Consider the following 25,103-nt stretch of genomic DNA (forward strand, 5'->3'; position numbering starts at 1 on the left):
TTTCACAACTGAGCTGTATCACAATTGAGCAGTTTCACTATTAACCTGTTTTCACTGAATGGTCTACCACTTCACCACACCCCAAACTGGGCATTTCTGTTGGTCTTGAATTGGCGACCACAACCTTCAATGGACAGAGGAATGCAAATGTTTCAGCAGAATAGTCTAAGATTTAGGTCTCAGTTGGATCTCCCTTGAAGCTAATGCCCCAGAAAATTAAATACAACTATAAGCTCCCTCATAGACAAAACATGTGGTTTTAAAGAACTATCTTAGCTCATCCTTTTAAGTTTTACATGGTTACTATTACTAGCTGGCAGTTAGTTTGTTCATAAATAACCAAGAGATAAACAACATTTTTTAATAGCTAACTAGTCAAATGTACTAGTTTAAAAATAAAATAATATATTCAAATTTATCTATTTGACTGGCCTTATATATTAGAAAGAAATGAGAAGAAGCAGAGACTAAGAAGCCAAAAAGTAGAGAGGGGATGAGGAAGCAAAGAAGTAGGTAAATGCAGAATTTCATTTTAAGATGAATGAATGAATGAGCAAGCAAGCAGATAGTTTAGGGTAGTTTTAAGTACAAGTAAATTTTAATTGCTAATATTTTGGCTGAGTATCAATTGCCAAAGTTTTCTTACTTTCAATAAAACAGGGAGTAGTAAATTTCTGGAGGTTCCTTGTGTGTAAATTAGCACTGATGACCTCATGCATGATACTGAGAATTTGGTGTCTAAACTCTATGTATTCAAATGTACTTTAAACTAAGATGGGGGAAAGGGACGCACAAAGGAACAATAGGCAGAAACATTATTTGTATCATAGCTTCTATCTAGAAAAAGTATTTCCTGTTCTAGTTTTACATTGATAGAATAGTATCAAATATCTCAATGGGTTGTTATAATCCTTTTTTTAAAAATCTAAAAAAAAAATTCATTTTGATTTTAATTTGAAAATGATAAATTTGAGCAATCTAAGTGTGAAAAGAAGTGAAATGTCACAAAATCAAATATGGTTCCAGATTCTGTTTTGCTACGATATAAAAATTAGCCTAAAAAGAAAAATATCAAAATAACCTATATACTCTACTTGCCCACTCTTAAAAGGCCTGGACACATTCCCTTTTCATATATACCCAAGTTCTCAAAAAAGGCTGTGTCCCGGAATCAAAAGAGCAGCTTTAAATAAACAAATTTCCTGAAGTGGGCAAAGAAATCTGTGATGTAAGTGTGTTTCATCTTTTAAAAGTTCACAGGTTAATTGTGGTGCAGAGCCGAATAGGACCATTAAGCTATATGGTTAAGTCAGTAAATTCTGGAACTCAAGACAGTATCAGTTGCTTGTCTTCCTCATCCTCTCTCTCATCCCCTAGCTCACCCAACTAGAGCTTCCCACAGTGATTTATATGCCACTTTGTTATTCATGAACTATGGAAAATAATTAACTAGCTTTTAAAAAATGTTCATTTCCTTGGTCAAATAAGTCTACTTCAGAAATTTATTCTAAGAAAACAATCAAAGATGACAACATAAATTAGGATCTATATAAGGATCTTATCTGATAGGTACTTCTAAAGGTTACTTATAATAGCAAAAAAAAAAAGTTGGTAAAGTATAAATGTCAAGCAACAGAAAAATCACCAAATAAAGTGACCAACAGGTACACCCCAAATATCAGTACATAATAGATCATTATGCAAGCTATCACTATTCATAACACAGAAAAATGCTTTTAATAGAGCATAAATTAGGGGAAAAAATGCAGAAATTAAACTATATGTCAGATGATTTCCCACTGGTAACAAGGACAGCCACCAACTATACAGTTATACCCCATAGAAATCCTAAATACACCAAACTGCCAATAGTGCTTATCTTCAAGATTCCAAGTTACTTGTCTACTTCTTTATACTTTTCATTATTTATAAAGGCAAAGAGTAAATATTCTCATTACCAGAAAAAAATTGTTTTGGGAATCTTAAAATATACCACCAGAAATGTTTATAAAAATAATTTTCTAAAGCTAGAAGGTCTCAAAGCTCTTTTAATGGATGTTAGGAGAGACAACAAAGACATAACTAAATAGCATCTCTTTAAACAGTTTGCATATATCAGGGATATTGAGAAGATACCAAATATGCCAACCAACTAAATCAAACAGAAATCATAAGTCCAGGGGGTCAAAAACATTCCAAGGTTTCTCTTGGGGGAGAGAGTGGGGGTGCGGTTTGCTAGCCATGCCAATATAGTATGTTCTTTTACCACTCTCTTCCCCTTTCCCTAATCAAGTATGAATCTTTCTTGGAAACTAGTCAAGATACAGTTTTTATGCTAAAACTACCTAAGTTCATTTTTGTTGTGGCGGGAGGACAAATTTAACTTAGAAAAGCAATATCTCTCATTATCTGGGGGAAAGAAACAGTGGCTTATAACTACTGCATAATGAAATAGAACACAGACTTTATCCTTGAAACTTCACGGTAGGCTGATGCTGATAAGTGCCTCATTACATCGTTCTTGATGGAATGAATCAAACACTATTCACGTACTAGTTTGACTCTGTATTTGCAAGGATACTAACTTAATAAGGATGACTAAAGAGGTGACAAAATGATTTAAGTATTCACACTGATTGAAATACTCTTTCCCAAGATGAAATATGAAGCACATGTAAAATCTCAAATGAAAATACATCTTCTAGCAAGATACTTTCTAAAGTGCAAACAAAATGTTCTCTGAGTTGAAAAAGGCCTTGAGCCACAAAATGCTGGAAAACAGAAATGAGTAAATGTTCCAAAGAAGACTGAAAAAAAGCCAAGACTCTCTTCCCCTTTACATCTCATGTTCAAATAAAAGTCTAAAAAATTTTAAGAAATCAAGAAGCCCATAATTCTTGTTCTCACCAAGCTCGCATCTGGCTTAGAAGCATCAAAATCTACCGACATTGTCCTCTAAACTTAACAGTGGAATGAGATATTATCACTACCGTAACTTAGAAGGGTGTGGCTGTCATCTGAGGTTGTGAACCATAGGAGAAAGTTCAACATGGTAGTGTTCTAATATACCAGAATGAAACCTTCCTGCTCAGAAATGAGATTTTAATTCGTTGGTTGCATTATTCTAAAACTGTTTTGCTTATTCAACTTGGAAGAATAGAAATCACTATACTATGTACATGAGCTACAAAAGAATGTCAACTTATCCTAAACAATAGAGATCGATGGATCACAAGACTATGAACCAACCTTTAACTCACTTATTTCCATGTTTTTATACAGAAATCCCAAACCACTAGGCACTGATAAGGATTTATAACATCCTGAAATTGTCTATTATGGTAAGCACCAACAGACTCGAGAGAAATAAATTTAATATTGACTGGCACACATGTTAACTTCCAAGCATCCTCTCTGAATATTGAAAAAAAATGGGAAGTCTAGCCACAGTAATCAGACAAGGAAAAAAATAAGGCATCCAAATCAGAAAAGAAAAAGTAAAACTCTCATTATTTGCAGATGACATGATACGATATATAGAAAATCCTAAAGACTCTACCAAAAAAACTAGTAAAACTAATAAATAAATTGAGTAAAATTTCAGGATACAGAATCAATATATAGAAATCTATACATCGATAATGACCAACCAGAGGAGAAATTAAGAAAAGAATCCCATGTACAACTCCATCAAAAAAACATACATATCTAGGAATAAATTTAACCAAAGAGGTTAAAGTCCTATACTCTGAAAACTTTAAGACACTGAAGAAAGAAATTGAAGGAGATACAGATAAATGGAAGGATATACCTTGCTCGTGGATTAGAAAAATCGACACTGTTAAAATATCCTTACTACCTAAGATTCAAAGAAATCCCTATTAAAATACCAATGGCATTCATCTCAGAATTAGAACTAATCCTAAAATTTATATGGAACCAAAAAAACCCTAAATAGCCAAAGAAATCTTAAGAGCAAAGTAGGAGGAATCACGCTCTGTAATATTAAACTAGAATAATCAAAACAGCATGGTCTGGCATTACAACAGATACATACATCAATGGAACAGAACAGAAAGCCCAAAAATAAATCCTCACTTATATTTTAATCTACAATGAAGGAGGCAAGGATATACAATGAGATAAAGACAGTCTCTTCAATAAGCGGTGTCGGAAAAACTGAACAGATATATGGGGAAAAAAATGAAATTGTACTTTCTTACACCATACACAAAAATAAAATCAAAATGTTGTAAAGACTTAAATGTCAGACCTAAAACCATAAAATTCCTTGAAGAAAACGTAGGCAGTAAACTCTCTGACATTAGTCATAGCAATATATTTTTGGCTAGGTCTCCTCAGCCAAGAACAATGAAAATAAATAAATAAATGAGCCTAAAAATTTTTTGCGCAGCAAAGGAAACCCTCAACAAAACAGAAGGACAACCTACTAAATGGGAGAAGATATCTGTCAATGATACATCTTATAAGGGGTCAATATCCAAAATAAGGAACTCATACAACTTAACGCCAGTAAAAACAAACAATCCAATTAAAAAATAGATAGAAAACCTGAAGAGACATTTCTCCCAAGAGGACACAGAGATAGCCAAAAGACGTATGAAAAGATACTCAACATCACTAATCATAAGGAAGATGCAAATTAAAACCACAATGAGATATCACTTCACCTGTCCAAATGGCTATCATCAATAAAACAACAAAGAACAAGTACTGTCCAGAATATGAAGAAAAGGGAACCCTCGTTGTACACTGTTGGTGGGATCGTAAATTAGAGAAGGAACTATGGAAAACAGTATGAGGAGTCCTCAAAAAAACTAAAAATAAAACTGCCATATGATCCAGCAATTGCACTTCTGGGTATCCAGAGAAAACAAAACCACTAATTCAAAAAGATATGCACTCCTATGTTTATTTCAGCATTCCTACTAATAGCCAAGACGTGGATGGAACCTAGATGTCCATCAATAGATGAATGGATAAAGAAGATGTGAAGTGCACACATGCACACACACACACACACACACACACACACACACACACACATACACACACACTCGAATTATTCAGGAATGGAAAGAACAAAATCTTGCCACTTACAACATGGTTGGACCTAGAGGGTCTTACGGTAAGTGAAATAAGTCAGACAGAAAAACAGCATATGATTTCATTCATAAGTGGAATCTGAGAAAAACAAACAAATGAATAAAGAAAACAAAACAGAAACAGGCCCAGAGATACAAAGAACAAGCTGATGGTTGTCAAAGGGCAGGGTGGTCAGAGATGGGAAATAAAGTGAAAATGGGCAGGGGATGGGGGGAAAAAACATGGACAATCTTTTCATAACTGAAAATCAGACAGCATTTGATCAGCTATGTACACACTTTCAAAAAGCTCTCAAACTAAAATATAAACAGCTTAAAATTTAGACAACAAATTTAGTAAATTGATATTTGAAAAGTAAAACCAAAGATAATTCAAAAGACAAATTCATTACACATTACCCTTTATGAGTATTGTATGTGAATATGATTTCATCTCAAGATATGAATGTAAATCAAGCCTTTCCTACAGAAAAGTATGGGCATTTGGCTACATGAAAAAGCACTTCAGGGAAAAGGCTTGTTGAATAAGTCACCATTTTCAAAACAAATAAAATTATATTCAACTATACCTTCACAGCATTGATACTTAGAATGTGAAAAAAAATGGAAAAAGTATAAATGTCCAACAATAGCAGAATGATAAATAAATTAGTGTAGACTCTATAAGTGGAATATATGCATTCATTAAAAATATTTCCTAATAAAATTCACACTAGGGGAAATTCCTATGATAGGAACAAAATGTAGAAATTATCAGGATGCAAATATGTAAACTCAGTTTGACTCCCAACTGTGTGTGTGTGTGTGTGTGTGCGCGCGCGCGTGCACTACCATTGTAATACTGATTGTTGCTGAGTGTGGAAATTATGGATAATTTAATTTTGTTCTATTCTTTAGTCACTCCAATTTTTTTTTTTTTTTAACAGATAGATATGTGTTTAAAAAGGTCAGGGTGGTGGATGTGATTCACTGGCAATGAGCATCTCACCCTTCATGCAGCATGCCTCCTGCTGCAGAGGCTGGAAGGCTACAGTCCATTTCCCAGACTCTCCCAGAAAAATACTGATGTCTCTCTCAAGAAGACATCAGTCTCAGGCCGAGTCTAAGTGGATATATCTCTTTAGAATTTCTAGCTTTATATAACTCCTGACATCTAGTTTTAAAAAGTGAGCATACTAGAATGAGTCAGTGAAACTGCTACCATTCAGAACTAAACCTTTTAAGTAATTTAGAAATTGCCAGTACACGATTCTATTGCCAATCATCAAACATACACTTCTACCCGACACAACCTCATGCTCTGGTTATTTCAAAATACAATTTATAAACATAAATATAAAATACACATCACAATTAAAGTGTTTGCTTTCTTTGTATGATAATGTAGAATTTCTTATTGGCATCTAAAATTACCCATAATATGTTTAATTTAAAAAAAATAAAATAAATTATAAAGTTAAAAAAAAAGGATCTGGATGCAAATTACATTCTGACCATTTGGACTCAACAGTCTGAGGTTTTAATGGTGGTTGTGAAATAGGGAATTTTCTTAGGCTGTGGAGATGGAGTTTTCTGAGGCACTTCTGGGTTCAGTTCCCAGCTTCACAGGTGACAAGAGGCAAGGTAAGCAGACTTGGAGACAGAGTGCTAGTGTCCAGTAGGCAGAGGCAGGTAGGAAGACTCCAGGTGCCCACACAGCAGCCCCACCTTATTCCCTTGGCAGTCTACATGGGTAGTACCACAGTGTTCAGAAAGTCCCTGAGGTCCAGCCTAGGGCCTACTCTTCAAGCCCTCTCACTGATTTTCCGAGAAACAAATTCTAGGTATAAGTCCTTTTTTGTTTAAAGTAGCTGCTGTGGTTCTGTTTGCTGCAACTCAAACTGACACACACATCCAAGATATTAAATGAGTTAAGAAGGAAACCCCTATTACCTCCATGATTTCTGACTTATTATCCTTCAACTAAGTGAAAACCTTTTGAAAAAGTAATATTTTTTTTTAAATCACCAACTTGACGAGTTTATATATTTGTGAACAGTATGTAAATTAGGTCCATTCTGAACAGAAATGTCACGAGGCCCACTCGAAACTGGATTCTGCTTCTTTGGATACTCTACTGCACCAGCAGTTTCTGAGTAAGCCTCATGATGGAAAATATTCCAGTATGATTCCTCATCAAATATATAATGTTTCAGAAGATAGATCTTTACATTTAATCCCCCGATCCAAAAAATCAGAGACTTCAGTATACTATTTTTTCCCTATAGATTCTTCTCACTTTAAACTTACGTAATACATAAATTTCTTTTCTTACTTGAACTAGTGCAAAGAAGAGTTTGTTGAAATGCAAAACTAAGTTAAAAGAAATATTTAAAACAGGTATTTTCATACAGATGAACAAAAATATTAAGCAAATTTCAAGCTACATTAATTTTAATATTAATATGTGATTAATAGTATAGTTCCACATTTCTCAATATGTCCTCTATATATATATATACAATATATGCTGTACTAACATCAAAAAATATTTAATTCATTAAACAGAAGTTTACTGAGCATTTATTCTACGGGTTCAGCAGTGAAAATCACAAACACGGGTTAAAGTTCATTGGGTAAAAGGTTAGAGATATAACAGAATGGAATAAGGGTTCTGTAGAAATATATAACAAAAAGCATTAACAAACAATTTGAAAAAACTAGACTAAATAGACTAAAGTGTACTTCTTTACACTAAATAAATTAGGTCATGGTCTAAAATAAATTAAGTCAAAGAAGAAAATATCAATTTCTAGACTAGAAAGTATACTTTCATTTTTGGAGATAAAATTATCAATTGAGTAGTTAAAACTAAATGACCATAGAGTCCACTTTCATCCTTAAAAGTTCATAATGCTATATTTCTTTAATATACCTCATAAGTCAATATGAATATCTGCTTATACATGTGTTAAATACCCCTGTGAGAACAAGCGAAAAGCTAACAAGGGAGTTCCCATGAAGAGAAACAGGGATAGGATAGGAGAAAAGGTAAGGAGGGACTTTATATGAACCTATTACATATCGAAAGTTTTCATTTTTAATAATATTAATATATTCTATTTAAAAATGGAAAGTAAATGCACAGCATATATAGCTTGTCTTTTATCAGAAAATTCAAGGGCAATAAAAAATAGGAAGTTATTTGAACTTTGATGTAAACGTCAGTAAGCACACACACAAAGGGCCGTCATGGAGATACCAAGAAGACACAAAATAGAAATGGTTACCTTCCTATCACAGGCTTTAGGGCTACCGGCAGTGTTCTGCTTGAGGAAGCCCGCTGTTGTAGACCAGCGTGTGGGGTTTTTTCGTGAAGGCTCTTCAGAGGAAAAATTGCTATCACTGACAGAAGTTGAGAGGCCAACTAAAGCTGGGTCACTGCTTCGTCGGACATGAAGAGGCATATCTACAAATACAAAAAAAGCATTATTTTTTTTTTAAAAAAAGATAACTAATGTCTGAAAACTACATGTTAGGATAAAGGTAGTCAGATCTCAAAGATTAAAAAACAGAAATAACAATTTAAGGTGACAGTGGGTCAGCATTCTAAACAGAAATTCTTTTAGTGCCTTTAAAACACTTCACGGCAAAAGAAATGTGGTATGTACGAGAAGACTGTTCTGAGGTAAGACAGCCTGGGCTTGCATTTGTGCTTCACTACATGTTACCTGTGTGGCTCTGGGCGACTTTCCTATCCTCTGTCTCTAATCCATTCGTACACAAATAGCAATAAAACAGTACTTCTTTCATAAGAGTACTGTGAAGACTAAATGAGATAAAATGTTTAAAATAGTGCTGGACACATGGTGTGCACTCAACAGAAGAGTAACAATAATAACCTTTACTGCTATTATTATCCTAATATTTCTAAATAAAATATCATACATATTCTAAAATAAAAATAATCTAAGCCATGAAACAAATTTCATCCATATACAGTGAATTAAAAATACAGAATTTAAACAGTGTTTGGCTATTCTATTAAAGAATTCTGTTGTATAAATATATCTTTTGTTCAATGAAGTGTAATCAGAAAATGGAAAGCACAAATATATTTTGTATCCTTAAGATAACAAAAATCTTGAAAGTAATATGCAGGAAATTTCTGGCATATACTCACGAAATTTCATGGAAGAGTGTTTTAGTAACTACTCATACGAAAGAGGTTTGTTTGCAATTACTATAACAAAATTGATATCAAACTCAAGCTAACATTTGTATCAGTAGAACTAAGAACATTTTGGCAGATACAATCATTGCTACAACAGAGAAGAGACAGAAGAATAAAAGCAAGCCAATGAGTCTGTAACACTGAGAATCAGAACCAAAAGCCCTACTCGACAACTGAGCAAAATCATTCAAAAACATAAAACAAATTATGTTTAGAGTAACCTATTTTCAAAAATTGGGATGCAAGTTAAATATTTATTAAAAGCCTCAGGATGGCGTAGAATGTAGAGGCTGTGCACACCTCCTCTAGTGACTACACCAAAATTTAACGAAATTATAAAGCAACTAGTACTCAGAGTTGCCAGGGGTGTGGCTGAGCAAATGCCCTACAACTAGATCACCTCAAATAACAGGTCATCTCAAAATAGTCAGAAGGGCGGAGACACAAAATGGCCCAGTCCCAATTGAGAATCGGGAGTGCTATCTTGGCTGCAGAGCCACCTTTCCAACCTGAGGAAAAGTGGTCCTAGCCACACACTGGACTCCCCAGGCCAGGGTACCAGTGCCAAGAAAAGAAGTCCCCATAATCAATGGCTGTGAAAACCAGTGGAGATTGAGGCTGAGTGAGACGCGGAGCTGTGAGAAGTGGAGACTTCCTCTTAAAAGGCCCATTCCCGGCCTTACTCACTGACAGACTTGCTCACTCTGAGCTCCAGCGCCATTGCAGCTGCTCAAAGGGCACCAGGAACATTCAGGGAGGCGCTGAGCTGTCGGGCTTCAGGGCGATGGTTGAAGGAGCAGTTTGCTCCCAGACAGAGGTGCAAGCAGAAGCTTTTTTGTTCCTTTGTTGAGCCCTCCCCATCCCAGCTAGAAGATACAGGCGCCATCGACCTGGATAACACAGGTCGTTCTGTTCAGGGGGGTTCCCTGAGACTCTGCCTCTCCCAACTTGTGGGCCCATCCAAGCCACTTCCAGTGATTTATTCCATACAAACAATCTGTCTTGGCTCCTACTGCGAACTTTCATAATATCTCTCAAAGGCTCACAAACCCCAAAGAAGCAGCATCTGGCCTTGCCGTGCCCTGTACCTCTTGCTGAGCAGCCCTACGCCCTGCACTTTTGGCAGCCAGCCTTGGTTTCTGACTTGGACCCTTGAGGCACCCATAAGCCCAGCATGGGTGGCAGTCATATGTGGATTTCTTGAAGACTCTCACCAAGTGGCCCCAGAGGCACACAGGCTGTGGCTGAACCTGGCCTGCAGCTGGGCCCCTCCCAGGTCTGTGCCAAGCGGCCCCACAGGACACTTACCACATAAAGCCACTCTACAAAGGCCAGGAGACTTAGAGGCCCTACATAATACACAGAAACAGACACAGGGAGACAGCCAAAATGGGGAGACAAAGAAGCATGTCCCACATGAAAGAACAGAACAAAGCTCCAGAAAAAGAATTCACCAAAATGGAGGCATGCACCAGATGCAGAGTTCAAAACACTGGTTATAAGGATGCTCAAGGAACTTAGGGGAAGAGTAGATGAACTCAGTGAGAACTTTAACAAAGATATAAAAAAAAAAAATAAAAATGGAAATGGAAAACCTAACAGGGAGCCAGTCAGAAATGAAGAATATGAGATGAAGAGTACATCAGAGAGAATCAATAAAGTAGATTAAATAGAGGATAGAATCAGCAACATAGAGGATGAGGTAGCAGAGAACACTCAATCAGAATAGCAACAAGAAAAAAATAATGCAAAGAAATCAAGATAGTTTAAGAAGCCTCTGGGACAATATCAAGTGTAACAACATTCACATCATAGGAGTACCAAAAAGAGGAGAGAGCAAGGAATTTAAATCATATTTGAAGAAATGACAAATATCTTCCCTATCCTAGTGAGAGAAATAGACATACAAGCCCAGGAAGTTCAGAGATTCTCAAACAAGATGAACCCAAAGAGGCCTCCACCAAGATACATCATAATTAAAATGCCAAAGGTTAAATTCAAAGAGAGGATCTTAAAAGCAGCAAGAGAAAAGCAATTAGTTACATACAAGGGAACACCTATAAGACTGTCAGCCGACTTCTCAACAGAAACTTTACAGGCCAGAAGGGCTTGACACAAAATAGTCAAAGTGATGAAAACCCAGGACCTACAAACCAAGAATACTATACCCAGCAAAGTTATCATTTAGAATCAAAGGACAGACAAAGAGCTTCCCAGACAAGAAAAAGCTAAAGGAGTTCATCACTACCAAACCAGTATTATAGGAAATGTTGGAGGGACTTCTTTAAGAAGAAGAAAAAAATAGGTATCCAAAGTCTAAATAAAGAATGGCAATAACTACATATCTAACAACGAGTACTTGAAATGAAAAAGAGTTAAATTCGCTAATCAAAATGTAGGGTGGCTGAATGGATAAGAAAACAAGAGACTCACTTCAGATTAAAAGATACATAGAGACTAAAAGTTAAGGGATGGAAAAATATATTTCACGATGGACCTAGAGGGTAGTGTGCTGAGTGGAGTAAGTCAGATAGAGGAAGACAAATGCCATATGATTGCACGTATATGTGGACTATAAAGAACAAAATAAGCGAACAAACAAAAAAGCAGAAACAAACTTAGAGACAGAGAACATTTTGAAGGTTACCAGGTGGGAGGGGTTGGGAGTGGGGGGGTTGGTGAAAAGGGGGAAAAGATTAAGTACAAATTAGTAGTTACAAAATAAACATGAAGATAGAAAGAATAGCATAAGAAATATAGCCAATAACACTGTAATAACTATGTATGATGTCAGAGGGGCACTAGATTTATTGGGGTGATCACATTGTGAGTTATATAGATGTCTAAGCACCATGTTGTATACTCGAAATTAATATAGTATTGTATGCCAACTGTAACTGAAAAATAAAAATTAAAAAAAAAGTCTCTACAAAACAACTTTAACGGTGTAGTCAACTCGTTTACTCTATGAGAAACATTTCTGGAGCATTGATGCATTGGTCAGTGGTGTAGATGCATATTTCCTTGAGATGCTAAAGACAAACTATTTATATTCATTGAAGGTTATATTTAAATCATCATCAATTCAATAGTCTCAAAGATGTTAAAGCAAAATAGAAATGATCAGAGAAACAGAAGCATATCCTAAAAAAAAAGTGGCATTTAACATCTGCTTCTATATCATAAGGATTTAATAACAATGAGAGCCTGAGTAACATTATCAGAGAAAAAAATATACTGAACATTTAATATTGTTGGTGGTTATCTTAATCTGCTAGGAGAAACACACACATAAAATTACAGAAAAGAAAATTTTCCAATTTTTAAGTGTACGTAGAAACTTATGAGTTTATATAATCTGCGCCAAAAAAAATAAAAATAAAACACACCAAGAACTATATAGTCACTCTCAAAATAAGTTCACAAAAATACACTTCTAACAATCTGTGTGTCTTAATACTACAATGCTCTTACTATGAAAGTTTTTTCTCAATTAACACAGTTGTTCCCGGATTCACCAAATTCGAAATGTAAGCATAAAGCAACAAAATAGGGAAGGGGAGAATAACGAAGCAATTATAATACTGCTTCTTAGATATGGGTTCAGTTGCTTTCCAATTATAGGGCTGTTAATTACCTGGTTGTTTAAGTACTCTGTATGCCTCAATCTCTCTCTCTCTGTCGATCTCTGTCTCTCTCTCTCTCTCTCTCTTCTCCCTCCCTCCCGCCCTCCCTGCGTTTATGTGTATAAGTCTAAAAGAAGCAATATTAGTTCACAAAAGATCTTTTAAAAATAATACAAAGGTAATGACCAAAAGTACTACCCATAATAATAAAATAACCACATAAAAGTACACTTCAACCCCAAAATAAATTCAGGGACTATATAATTTCATTGAATTTGTTTGGCTACATAAAACAGCTTTCTCTATTTGTTTTTGAAATTTTTCCCAGGAGAAATAAATTGCATACATGATTCTGATTAGATAAATAATTAAGACCATCACCAACTGATGGGACATGATCACTGTGCTAATCTGTTACTCTGAAACAGAAATAATTAGCATTTTACCTTTATGTAACTGTCAAAATTTGTAGATGCAGGAAAGAAAGGAGATGAGACATTATGTGGGTTACAGTGGAGACTGTGGACTCTGTGTGTTGTCCCTTCTGGGTAGATGCTGGGGCAGGGCACCAGGCAGCATTTACTACACAAACGCAGACATGCAGAATGCCCCAGGAGATGTGCTATGAGGCAGCACTTCCTGCGAGCTCTTCACACATTAAATGGTTTGTTTTCATTTTAATAATAACTATAAAAGAAATTAATATAAATATACTTGGATCTATCATTTGTACTACCTTATCAAGTACCACCAAGCAATTTCAGGCCCCATATTTACATTTGTGTCCACTGTCAAACTCAGGAAGGTGTCTAAGACTCAATTACCAGATATGGAAAAAGAACAGAATTCAATTTAAAAGGTAAACTATGTGTTCTCAAAAGAATGCCAAATGGCATCATGATAATCTTGAAATCAAGGTTTTCTTGCACTCTGATGTGCTGAAAAAACTGAGACATCATGCTGCACACAAGCACCATAAGGTCCAAAAGGCAAGACCTGTGCCACACGGCCTCAGTCTACGTTCATGCTGCCTACAATTCAGTGATTCACACTCAACAATACTTCATTCATTTTCTCTCACACTGATAAGTGTAAATTTACACTTTAATTGGTTTTAATTTCTTCTTGGTTTTATGGTTGCATGAAAATTATAAGGCACTTTTATCTAGTTTTCATACACACAAACACGTACACATGCACGCACACCTGTTTAAGTGATAACATATTAGAACCAATGACTTAACTTAGAGGAATCCGAGTCTTTTTATTTAATGGGTCTCTACATTAGTCACAGTGAAGAAACATGTGACTCAACAGACGAGAAAGCTGAAGTCCAGAGAGATGACAAGAGGAGCATGAGGTCTATGTCCTAGCCAGAGCTTCGGGCTCCTCGGTCAGGGCTCAATCATTACCAAGTTCATAATCAAATTATGAAACCACTTCTCTTATTGAATAATTTATTGAAAGCAAATTTTATCTCTAACAACTTACAGATAAAAAAGTCAATTTTGTAAAAATTTAATTTCGTTGTTTTCAAAGTAGAATTATATAAACTGAGAAATTATACACTAGTTTTAACTAATAGCATCCTTTGACTTGGGGAAATTAAATAAGTATTACATTAGCAATACATAGAGATTGAAACAACAGGCATTCTAATTTCAGAAATGTTAAAATAAGAGAAATTTTTTAAAAACCTACTGGTGAAATAGAGGAAGTACAATGTATAAGATAAAAAGAATGCCCCGGAGGAGACTAGCCCAATCAGTGCTTCTCAAACATTCAACTCAGGACCCTTACACACTTAAAAATTACTGGGGACCCCAAAGAGCTTTTGTTATGTGAGGTATAAATAGGAATAGTTACTGTATTAGAAATGAACATGAAAAATAAAATGAACATGAAAAAATTTTAAATATTTATTAATTCATTTTTAAGTTAACAATAACAAAACCATTCATTGCATGTTAACTGAAACAACAGAATTATATGAATTCTATTTCACAAAAGAAAGCATATTTAGTGGGAGTAGCACTGTTACATTTGCTTAATAGAAGACATCTGGGTTCTCATCTCTGCTTCTGCATTCAATCTGCTGCAGTATGATAAAATATAAGAAGAAAAAAAGAACTTCACAAATCTTTAGCTAGAAAATAATATTTTAATAAACTTATTAGATAATTGTGAATATTCTTCTTTAATGCCACACCAAAACTTGACAAATGAGAGTTTCTCAAAGGTTAGCTGCAATATGAAATGTAAAACTATTCATTCTTTGTACATTAAAATCTACTTGTCTGTGTCACACTTTGAATGGGTCTTTAACTCACGAAAAATTTTGTAACAGTAGTTATTAGGAATATATCAGTAATTGTTCTGCCAATTTTATAAATGTCGATATGTCTCTTCGTGTCAGAAAATCACATATGTGACCATCACTACCAATTTCATCAAAAAAGTCATTAAGTATTGGGAAATTGTCATGCTCGCAGTGGGATATAAGTTTTCCAAAATCTAATTTTCACTAGAAAACTTAAAGTTTATCTTTGGCAACAAATACTGTCAGTCATTTGCCACATAGTGACAGGCTCACTTCATTCATTTTCTAGGAACTGTTCCAGACACCAAACGCTGAATTACCACAGTTTTTTTGGTCCATCTTTCACATAAAAATGGCATTCCATTAAAAAAAAATGGCTACTACAGCTTACGACTCAAACCATCACATACAAGTTTTCCTTCAGACAACCACCGATCTTCAATAAGTAGAAGTGCTTTATGTCTACCTTCCATTTATCACACAAAATATTAAATTGTGTACTCAAGGGTCAGGATTTAATTAAAATAATCATTTTTGCTGCTTCATCAAGGACAGCAGATAAAAATGGATTTAAAAAAAAAAAAAACTGTGAGTGTGTTGGATGAAGAATACATTTGGTGCCACTATCTTGATTTGTGCCAATGGGCCTGCATTTTACCCATCAGTGTCTGAACATCATTGATGCAGATGTCAACACAATGAAAAATACAAAATATATTTTAGTAAACCTATGAAAGAAAGTTTTGCCTGCCCTCTTTCCTTCAAATGGTCTTAGTGACTCCCAAGGACCTGCAGACCACACATGAAGAATCACTAGGCTAGACTTGATATCTTGGCAAGTCAGCTCAACCTCTCCAGGCCTCAGCCCCTAATCCATTAAACCAGAGGCTGCACTAATGGGGTCAGAAGATCTTTTTCATGCTAAAATAAGTGTAATTCCACATAAGTTCATATACTCCCATACCAGTGATCACACATCAAACCTCATCCCAGCAGAACTTACAACAATTTATGAAAAATGTATTTTAAAAAAAAACATGAAAGCCTTATCAGCAACCATTACCAGGTGCCTCGCAGGGAGTTCAAGCATCACAACAACAAAGAAGGAAAATGCACAAGAGCTATAGGTGATGGTGCAAAAGTAGCCACCAACGGCCTGAGGCCTTGTGACAAGGTTAGCCTGAGTTTAAAGAGATCCCCATAAACATGCCTTATCAACAAAATAATCATGAAACACAACTGCCTGGTACATCTGACAGGTTTCCCACCTTTTACTGTCCTGGTGAAACAAACACTGCATAAAGAATGCAAATCTGTCTTAACCTCAGGGAAATAAAATGTGAATATAGCCTTTTCCTCTATGACTTGTTCATGTTTCTGGGGCATGGCATCTTTCAGCATTACTAATAATCTGATATGTTCTTTCCAGTAATTGAACATAATAGGAGCCTCTCGTTTTAAGGTAATTTGGTCACTATTATTACAATTCCACATCCTCAATTTTAAGAAAATCAATGCATTTAAAAACATGATGATAAAACTTGCTCACCCGATAAACTTCTGATTTATTTAATATACAGATTTTCAAAGTATATCCTCTGAAATATTAAAAATAAAATTCAAAGATGAGGATCTTCAATAATTAAGCTGCTGGCTAAAGCACACAGGCATTGGTGCGAAGCCACTGGGTCCTGACGATGGTGGAGCCTGTTTGATGTGTGCATTCCTTTGAAGAGTGGATAAAACAGCAATAAAACCTCATCACAAGATTTCAAATTCTCTATGGCACTAGTGCACTGTAAATATTGATTTGCTTCTCTAGGTAGGGGTGCCTTTTCAATAAATGAAAAATGGTAAATCTAATAATGAATTAGAGCAAATACTAAAAGGGCAGATAAATACATTTTTAACCGTTAAATATCCCATCCCTACTCCTAATATGCTTTCCCATTACTTCTCTTCTTTCATTCTTCCAGTGATTTCTAAATTATTTAACCACTCAAAGCAATGAATAAACCTTTTCTAAGAAGACAGGCATAAGCCATCAAGGTATTTAATCAAATCTAAAAATAATATGCAGTTACATGTCTTCTATTAGAACTTATGATGCAAACAGCATAATGACTCTTCATGCAAAATGAAGACCGTCTCCTCAATCTTCAGGGCAATTATACATTTCCTAAAGACACATCTCACAGTGAGAAGAACCAAGTTATTAACACATGCCCTGAGATAAAAATCTGTCATTGGGATTGTAAAAGACCTTCTAGTGTATGTTGCCTCTTTTAATAAAGGCATTTACCAGTATTTCACTTACTGAGGTAAAATCTTTGGAAAATTTGTGGAAGGCAAGGCAAAAAATAAGTTTTAAAAAACAGCAAATGACTCAAGAGAAGGATACAAAATGAGTTTTATTACCCTGTTATTAACTAATTTTTATATACAAACAATAAATAAAGAATACTACAGTTGGAAGTTGGCTTAGAGATAAACTAAAATATCACATTTACAGATGAGTGCACTGAGGACCACGTAAAGAGTTTAAGGTCTGGGTCACAGGTTACACACTCCTCTGCGACCCAGTTGTACCTGGAGTGCTTGTTAACCACCTCCCTGCTCTGTGCAATCTGGATGTGACCATACTGCTGTCCGGGAAGAACTAAAATGTGCCAAATCCACAATATGTTTACACTTCACTAGAGATAACAGGTGATTTCTTGGGAAGGTTGAGTTTAAAACACATTTCTACAGATAACAGGATATCTTTAATGGTTTCACTAAATCTTTAACATTTAACAGGATAACAGGATATCTTCAATGGTTTCACTAAATCTTTAACATTTATAAGGAGGGAAAAACAAGCCAAGGGGAAAATATATATGCAATACTCTAATGTCATATGAATGTTTCCAAAGAAAAACCAGAACTTTTCTAAGGCATATAAAATTTGTAGCACTAGAATTCTGAAACTGAAAATATAACCACCCTGATCAAAAGCCCTCCAAATACTCATTGGAGTACAGGGAAAAGTGGGGAAATCTGAGAAAGATTGGTGAGCTGTAGCAATATTAATACTGTTGTGACAGAAAATCTTACTGAGGGAAACATAAAAGGAATATATCTGTATTATATCTTACAACTATATGTGATTCTATGATTAACTCAATTATAAAAAAAAAAAAAAAGCCCTCAAAGAGTTAAACAGAAAACCCCAGGTAAGATCAGCGTCAGTCCTGATGGGATGTTGTCATGCTGGTTCCCGGAACAGTCTTCTCACAATCCAAGCTCAGCCGCCATGCACATCGCGTGCACCTGCAGACCATCTACTCTAACAGCTCCCTCAACACACCCCACAGTAGGACCGTCCACATCTTACCACACGGATAACAGACTGGCCAGCATCTGCCCTCCGTCCCACCCACATCCTTAGCTGTACAGTGTCCTATGCCCTATGCCCTATGGAGTCTCTCAAATTATACCAATTCCTCAAATTCGTCACCTCCAATATTAGTGTCCCAGTAGCAGTTGGCTGATTTAGAAAGGTATATTTGAGGAAAGCTTAATAGAAGGACTGTTTACAAATAAAAGGCAAGATGAATTAAGGAAAAGCAGCATGGGATGAGGTCCCACGAGGCCTTTACCACCCAAGGGCAAGGGGGCTGTGGTTTCACTACAGGGACACAGCTCCCAGTAAACCACCGCCAGGCAAGAAGGGAGCCCAGGAATGAGGCCTGTCTGCTCCCCTCCCACTCTCCATTGGTGCCTTGCGGGTACATCCCCAGGCCTAACCCAGGCAGAAGCCAGGGAGCACAGAGCCTGGCTGATAACAAGTGCGAGGTCAGCCCCGACCACGCGGGCAGAATGGACAGTGAATCTGAAAGAGCATGGGGAAGCTATGTAGCTCAGGGTGCTAGTGGAACCCTGTGCTTTCTCCCACTGCACTTTGTTTCTACCAGTCGTTTAACTGGAGGACAAATGTTTGCTCTATTCATTGTAATCTCAAATATATGCATACACCTATATACTATGCACACATACAACACACATACACACACAGGCTAAACAGAAACTAAAATTTTTAGAAGTTGGTTAAAATACATCATTCAAGAACAAAAAACTCCACAATTGTGAAAGACTCAATTCAGGAGGTCCTTTCTCATTATCTTGAGGGTAGAAAAGAGCACTGAAAGTGTGTAAGAAACAGACATCGGAGGTAAAAGCCTCTCGCTTTTACCTCCCCATCTCCTGGAGGAGAGGGCAGTGCCAGGACTGAAGCAGTTCTGTAAACTGATCGCCTGCTTGTAAAAACATGTTTGGCTACTGAATCTTACATACGAAAACTCAGTGCCCCCAAATCCTCGGCTAAGGCTATTTCAATCAAGAAACATTTGATGAGCATCTACTAGACTCTACTATTCTAAAGATTTTTTAAAATAATGACTATGGTGCTAAAGATTCTTTGAGAGTCATTTATTGCCTGCCCCCCAAAAAATATCCCTCCAAACAAATCTCACTCTGAAAACTCAAAAGAGAACAAATACCCTGCCCAATGACTGACTCAGGACAGATATATATATTTTTTAATGTTAGTAAAATAAAGTAAGTGAAGGTAAAGAGTAAAATACAACAAGGTGTATAGATGACAATAACCAGAGGTGGGTAAAACAAACTATTAGAACGGCTGGTACCAAAGACTGTCTTTGGGAGAATATTGCAGAAAATATTTTGGTTTGTTTCTGTACTTTCAGAAAAACACCTTAAGGAGCAAGGAAGAGAATGAAGTTCAGAACATGAGAATGTAAACTGTAAAAGGAAGAAAGGAAGGAAGGAAGGAAGGAAGGAAGGAAGGAAGGGAGGGAGGGAGGGAGGGAGGAAGGAAGGGAGGGAGGGAGGGAGGGAGGGAGGGAGGGAGGGAGGGAGGGAGGGAGAGAGGAAGAGAGAGAGACTGAGAGAGAGAGAGAGAGGGTGGGAGGGAGGAAGGGAGGGAGGGAGGGAGGAAGGGAGGGAGGAAAGGAGAGTGTACACTTAGGAACATGTGAACCGGAAAATGAACAAAATATTTGGAGACAAGAAACAGAAAGAGTGTGTGATAGGGGGACTTCTGTGTTATTGTTATTGAATGTTTTTCCTCACAGATGTGTGTTGAGCAGGATATGTGCCACCTGTCCATCTCCATGCAGCCAAGAGCCCAACTAGAGTGCTAAGATCCATGAGGGGAGAGACTCCATCTGTCTTCCTTGAGGAAGACTCAAGGCCCAGAACAGGACCTGGAAGAATAAATACAGTTGATGTGCATTGTCCACCATAGTTACATTTTATAAAGTCACTGCAAACCCTGAATTAGCAAAGACTGCACCACTGCTCCAAGGGGAATTACAATTAGGTTAAAACCTCTGGTCACAACGTTTTCATGAACTGATCAATACAAAACTGTGTTTATACGTGTTTCCGTTTAAAGACACTTCATTTAATAGAGATTGTTGATTCATTAACATCAAACTCATGGCCAACAGGACTATAAAATTCATGCCTAGATGAAACTTATCTAACATGTATATTTTCTCCATAGGGCACATCACAGACTTGCTGTGCTTAAGAGCATGAAACAGCATTTTATGTTCAGGGTTCTTTTTAAACCTTGATATCATCCAAGAAAGCACAAAAATGTAAAAAGCATGGTACCAAATAGACCATGAAAAGGACTTTTTCACTATGAGAGCTGAAACTAGCAGCAGCGTGTCTGTCCCTTGTTCAACCTCAACTATGAATAGGCAGGCACATTGGTGATTCAATGACATTTGTGGGAACCTCCACAAATAGTGAGGTTCAACTGTACCTTCCTCAATAGGTATTTTCTGAATGAATAATTGACTCATAAGTCTTTAAAAAAGAACCACCACTTCCTCTTCCAGGTTCCTCTCTAGATACTGTTCTCTTGTTTTCTTTCCAAATAAGCAACCATTTAGGGAAAAAATTGGCTGCTTCATTGCTCCCTTATTCTTTAACCCATTATTATTTAGCTTTCTTCCCAGTAGCTCACTATCACAGCTTTTGATGAAGAGAACCATAAAACTCCTTCTTTTTATTAACAAATATTTTTGGCACCGGGTCCCTGGGAGATCTCATGTGTGCAACACAGACCTGGCCTCTGCCCTCATGGAGTCTGAGGTGTCATGGAGAAGACAGATGAATTATCCAGTCCTTTACAGTGAGATCATGGTGCTTCGGGAGAAGCACAGAACACGTACCAGAACACTTAGGAGGGACACCTTCTTAGGAGGACCAGCAAAGACTTCATGAGAGAAGGAACAACTAAATTTTCCCTATAGTCCTTCCACACTCATGTGTCTCCTCTTAAAAAACCTATGCCCACATCTGCATGGGCAAGGGGCTCCTTCTACGGCCTGCCTGTTCCTATCACTGTATTTGCCACACTGTCATCATAATTTAGGATGTGCCTCCCATTAATATACAATCCTAAAGAACAATATCGCACTTTTCATTGTCATGCCTTCAGAGGGGAAGCTGTTAGCAAACATCTGCTGACTAACAAAGATTGAGAGTAAGACATCAAAGCTGAAGTTTCTGATGTTTGTTTTGGTTTTTCTGGGGGTGGTGATAGTGATGTTTGGCCAGTGGACTAGAGAGAAACGAAGAGAACACGTAGGCAAAGGCCAGACACTTAAATTCTAAACAATTAAAAGGACTGAAAGAAATTCAGTATGGCTAAAGTGTAGAGTTAATAATGTGACTGGAAAAAGACAAAGCAGGCCTGGGTGAGACACCATCAGGTCTTATAAATCAGAGGTTCTTAAACTTTAATGTGCACACAATGCACTAGGGGATCTTGGTAAGAAGATTCGGTCATGGAAGACTTGAAGTTCTGCATTTCTAATGTCCCAGTGACAGTCCTGCTGTTGCTCTTGCTAGGTAGCTACTCAGACATGAGTGACAGGGGAACAAATGAATAGGGGCCCAGCCAAGAGACCGCCCAAAGAACATCCTACTGGTACTTAGAGAATCCTTCCTGCATCCCCAGAGACAAAGGAAAGGAGGGTCATAGTCTTAGCTGACCTAATCTGGCCACAAACTCATGCTCAGAAAGTACTGCCCATAATTAAAGCCTCATTATACCATCATTATAATATCATGACTATGCCTGAAAGTTCATGAATCTAAGTATAACAGACTGAATTCTGGGTAAGCATATGCATACTAGGCAAAGTTATATTGCAGCCAGGCATCAATGAAACTGAACTCACTTGCCAATCAGCTAGGAATGTTTTTGGGACCATCCCATCATGGTCCCCAAATATAACACAGACCTCTCCCTTTCCTTGGGTTACAGCTCTCCATCTTCCCTGGCTGTAACCTGTACCCCACCCCCTAGGGGTATGTAACCTCATTTCCGCATGGCTAGCCAGTTTGAGGCTTGACCTCTCTTTTACCTCACACTGTGCTTCTAATAATTAAATATTTCTCATATTCACTGATTTGAAATTCATTTCTTTTTCAGTGAAAAGGATCTAGAGGTGTGTGTTACTGGAACTCCAATCACCCCAATGGTAACACTGACCACTACACTTTAAGTCTTTGAGAGCAAGGTTACACTATGCTAAAAAAATTTAGACTTCATATTTCATAAGCTCTCATCAGCTTGATCTATTCTTTCCCTCCAGTCTTGGTCCTTTCCAACTCATCCTCTAGAAGAACACCCGTAACACCTTTTCTAAATCACAGATCATATGTCATGACTCAGAATTCTTTGTCTAGTGAGGTTACAGTACATCAGATATAGCCCTGAAACTTACCCTCTGTGGTCTGAACAGTACCTCTCAACCCTGTGCCAAAATACAGCTGGAATGACCTAAAGTAACCAGAAGGTCACAGACTCCTCCAGCCCTTTCTCCATCATTCCCCATTCCACCCCCTCTGCATCACTAAGCAGTCTAAGAGGTTCGGACAGCAAAAGTGACATTATGCCTTATGTTAATTTCACTGATTAGCCCTGGTGCTTTCTAGTCTGTCTCCATCATTTTTAGATTCCACCCCTACTTTCAAGCCCAGCAAATGGCACTTAGGGGATGTTTGGTAAAGTGTTTTTGCACAAATAAAAAACACAAGTGAATGTTACTATTCATCTATCTCTATCCTTTCACATTGATTGTCTCAAGTATTATAAGGAGAATTTTTTCAGTGAAGAAGAAACAATTACAGATACTGGATGTCCAGAGGAGATCTTTAAAAGATATTTCCGCTGGGAAAAGCTCAAAGAATTGATGCTTCACATAATGGTGATAAACTCTCCGGCCAGGAATCTCAACAACATTTACTATTTTTTTTTCTTTTTTACTATTAACTTTGCAATATTGTCCTTCATGCAGTGTTTACTCTCCTATGAGAATATTTAAGGATGAGCAAATCTAAATTAATTCTTCACATATAATCTTATATGTATTTCTATATCAAATCTCTCATATCACTTTCACTTTACCAATTTAGTTCAACAATCATGTAATTAAATTTTGAAATTATCAACTTCACAAGTAATTTGTCTCTCAAAATTAATGCTGATTATTGATGCACTGAATACATTCTCTAAATGCTCTATGCCCTTCTTCTTTGACATTTGTCTTCAGCATTTTATTAAGGATTCAAGTACCTCAGTAACTGTCAAGTTAACTTTTGATAACCATTATTCTCCCATTCTTTTATTATTATACTCTTCATTCCATAATACTATACAAATATTTAACATTTTCTCCCAAGTGGAATCTGGTGATTCCCTAGTTTTGTTAGTGAATTCTCTACTATTTAAGGATGTACAGATGAAGGTCCTCTAATTTACTACAGTTTATAATTATTTCACTAGCACATTAACCATCACCAACTACTTCATAATGGCAAGGCTTTTTTTTAACTCTCAGGTGTTAAACTTCCACTAGAGTCTCTATACTTCATTTTGCTCATATACAGACTTTTCAACCTGAGCTTGAATCTTCATGGTACTAAAAGCTATATAAGAATGATTCGAAAGTCCTTCATTCAAGACAACTATCTTCTGAGCAGCACTATGTGCTAGGCTCTCTTCCAGTTGCCAGCAGTAAATAATCCTCAAGGATTTTATATTCAGATGATGAGAGAAGGACAATGGATAAACAAATACTTAGAGACTATGTTCACGGTGATCAATACTATAAAGAAAAATAAAGCAGAGTAAAGGATCAGTGCCGCTGGAAGTTGAAGAAATGCTATTTCATACTGGGGAAGTAAGACAAAAGCACTTCAAAAGCATTCAAATAGCTCCTTATCCACTCTTCTGTCTTGTGTTCCAGTTTCAAATTAATTCCTTACCACAGAGCCCTGTACATACTGGCTATTAATAAAGCCACTTGGCACCAACTGGTTGCTCCAAGGCGGCAATAAGACTTCATGGATCTGAAACATATGGCTACATGTCTGTTTATATTACCTTCAAAGTGCAGAGATCTTTCATAGCTAATCTACTCCACTCCTTAAGGAAAGAGTAATGTAAAAGTAAATACATCCTGATCATTTACAATAAACCAATTAAGTCTATAATCACTAACATTTGAGCATTTACTATGGGTCATGCATTGCTAAGAACCTTAATTGATCATATTCTCAGAACAAGGCTACAAAATAGGTTAGATTATTATCTCCCATTATACAGGTAGAGAAACTGATATTACAGGGTTAAGATATCCTAGCAGAGACAAAGTCCAAGCTTCAATAGTCAGGCCACAGAGAACATGCTCTTCTCCAGTGAGCATGCAATCCTAGAACACAAAGAACTT

General features: G+C 36.6%; 1 protein-coding gene across 1 annotated transcript in view; it reads right to left on the bottom strand.

Moving 5' to 3' along the window:
• The window catches only part of PARD3 (par-3 family cell polarity regulator), a gene marked incomplete at its 5' end in the record, with an annotated part of 522,521 nt that overhangs the window by 330,768 nt on the left and 166,650 nt on the right, over window positions 1–25,103 (bottom strand). Inside the window, one exon of the mRNA XM_023521117.1 lies at window positions 8,396–8,574. Coding sequence (XP_023376885.1) covers window positions 8,396–8,574 — 179 coding nt within the window. The remainder of the gene's footprint in view (window positions 1–8,395; window positions 8,575–25,103) is intronic.

This window comes from Pteropus vampyrus, unplaced genomic scaffold (genome assembly GCF_000151845.1).
Source record: "Pteropus vampyrus isolate Shadow unplaced genomic scaffold, Pvam_2.0 Scaffold294, whole genome shotgun sequence".
NCBI classification, from domain to species: domain Eukaryota; kingdom Metazoa; phylum Chordata; class Mammalia; order Chiroptera; family Pteropodidae; genus Pteropus; species Pteropus vampyrus.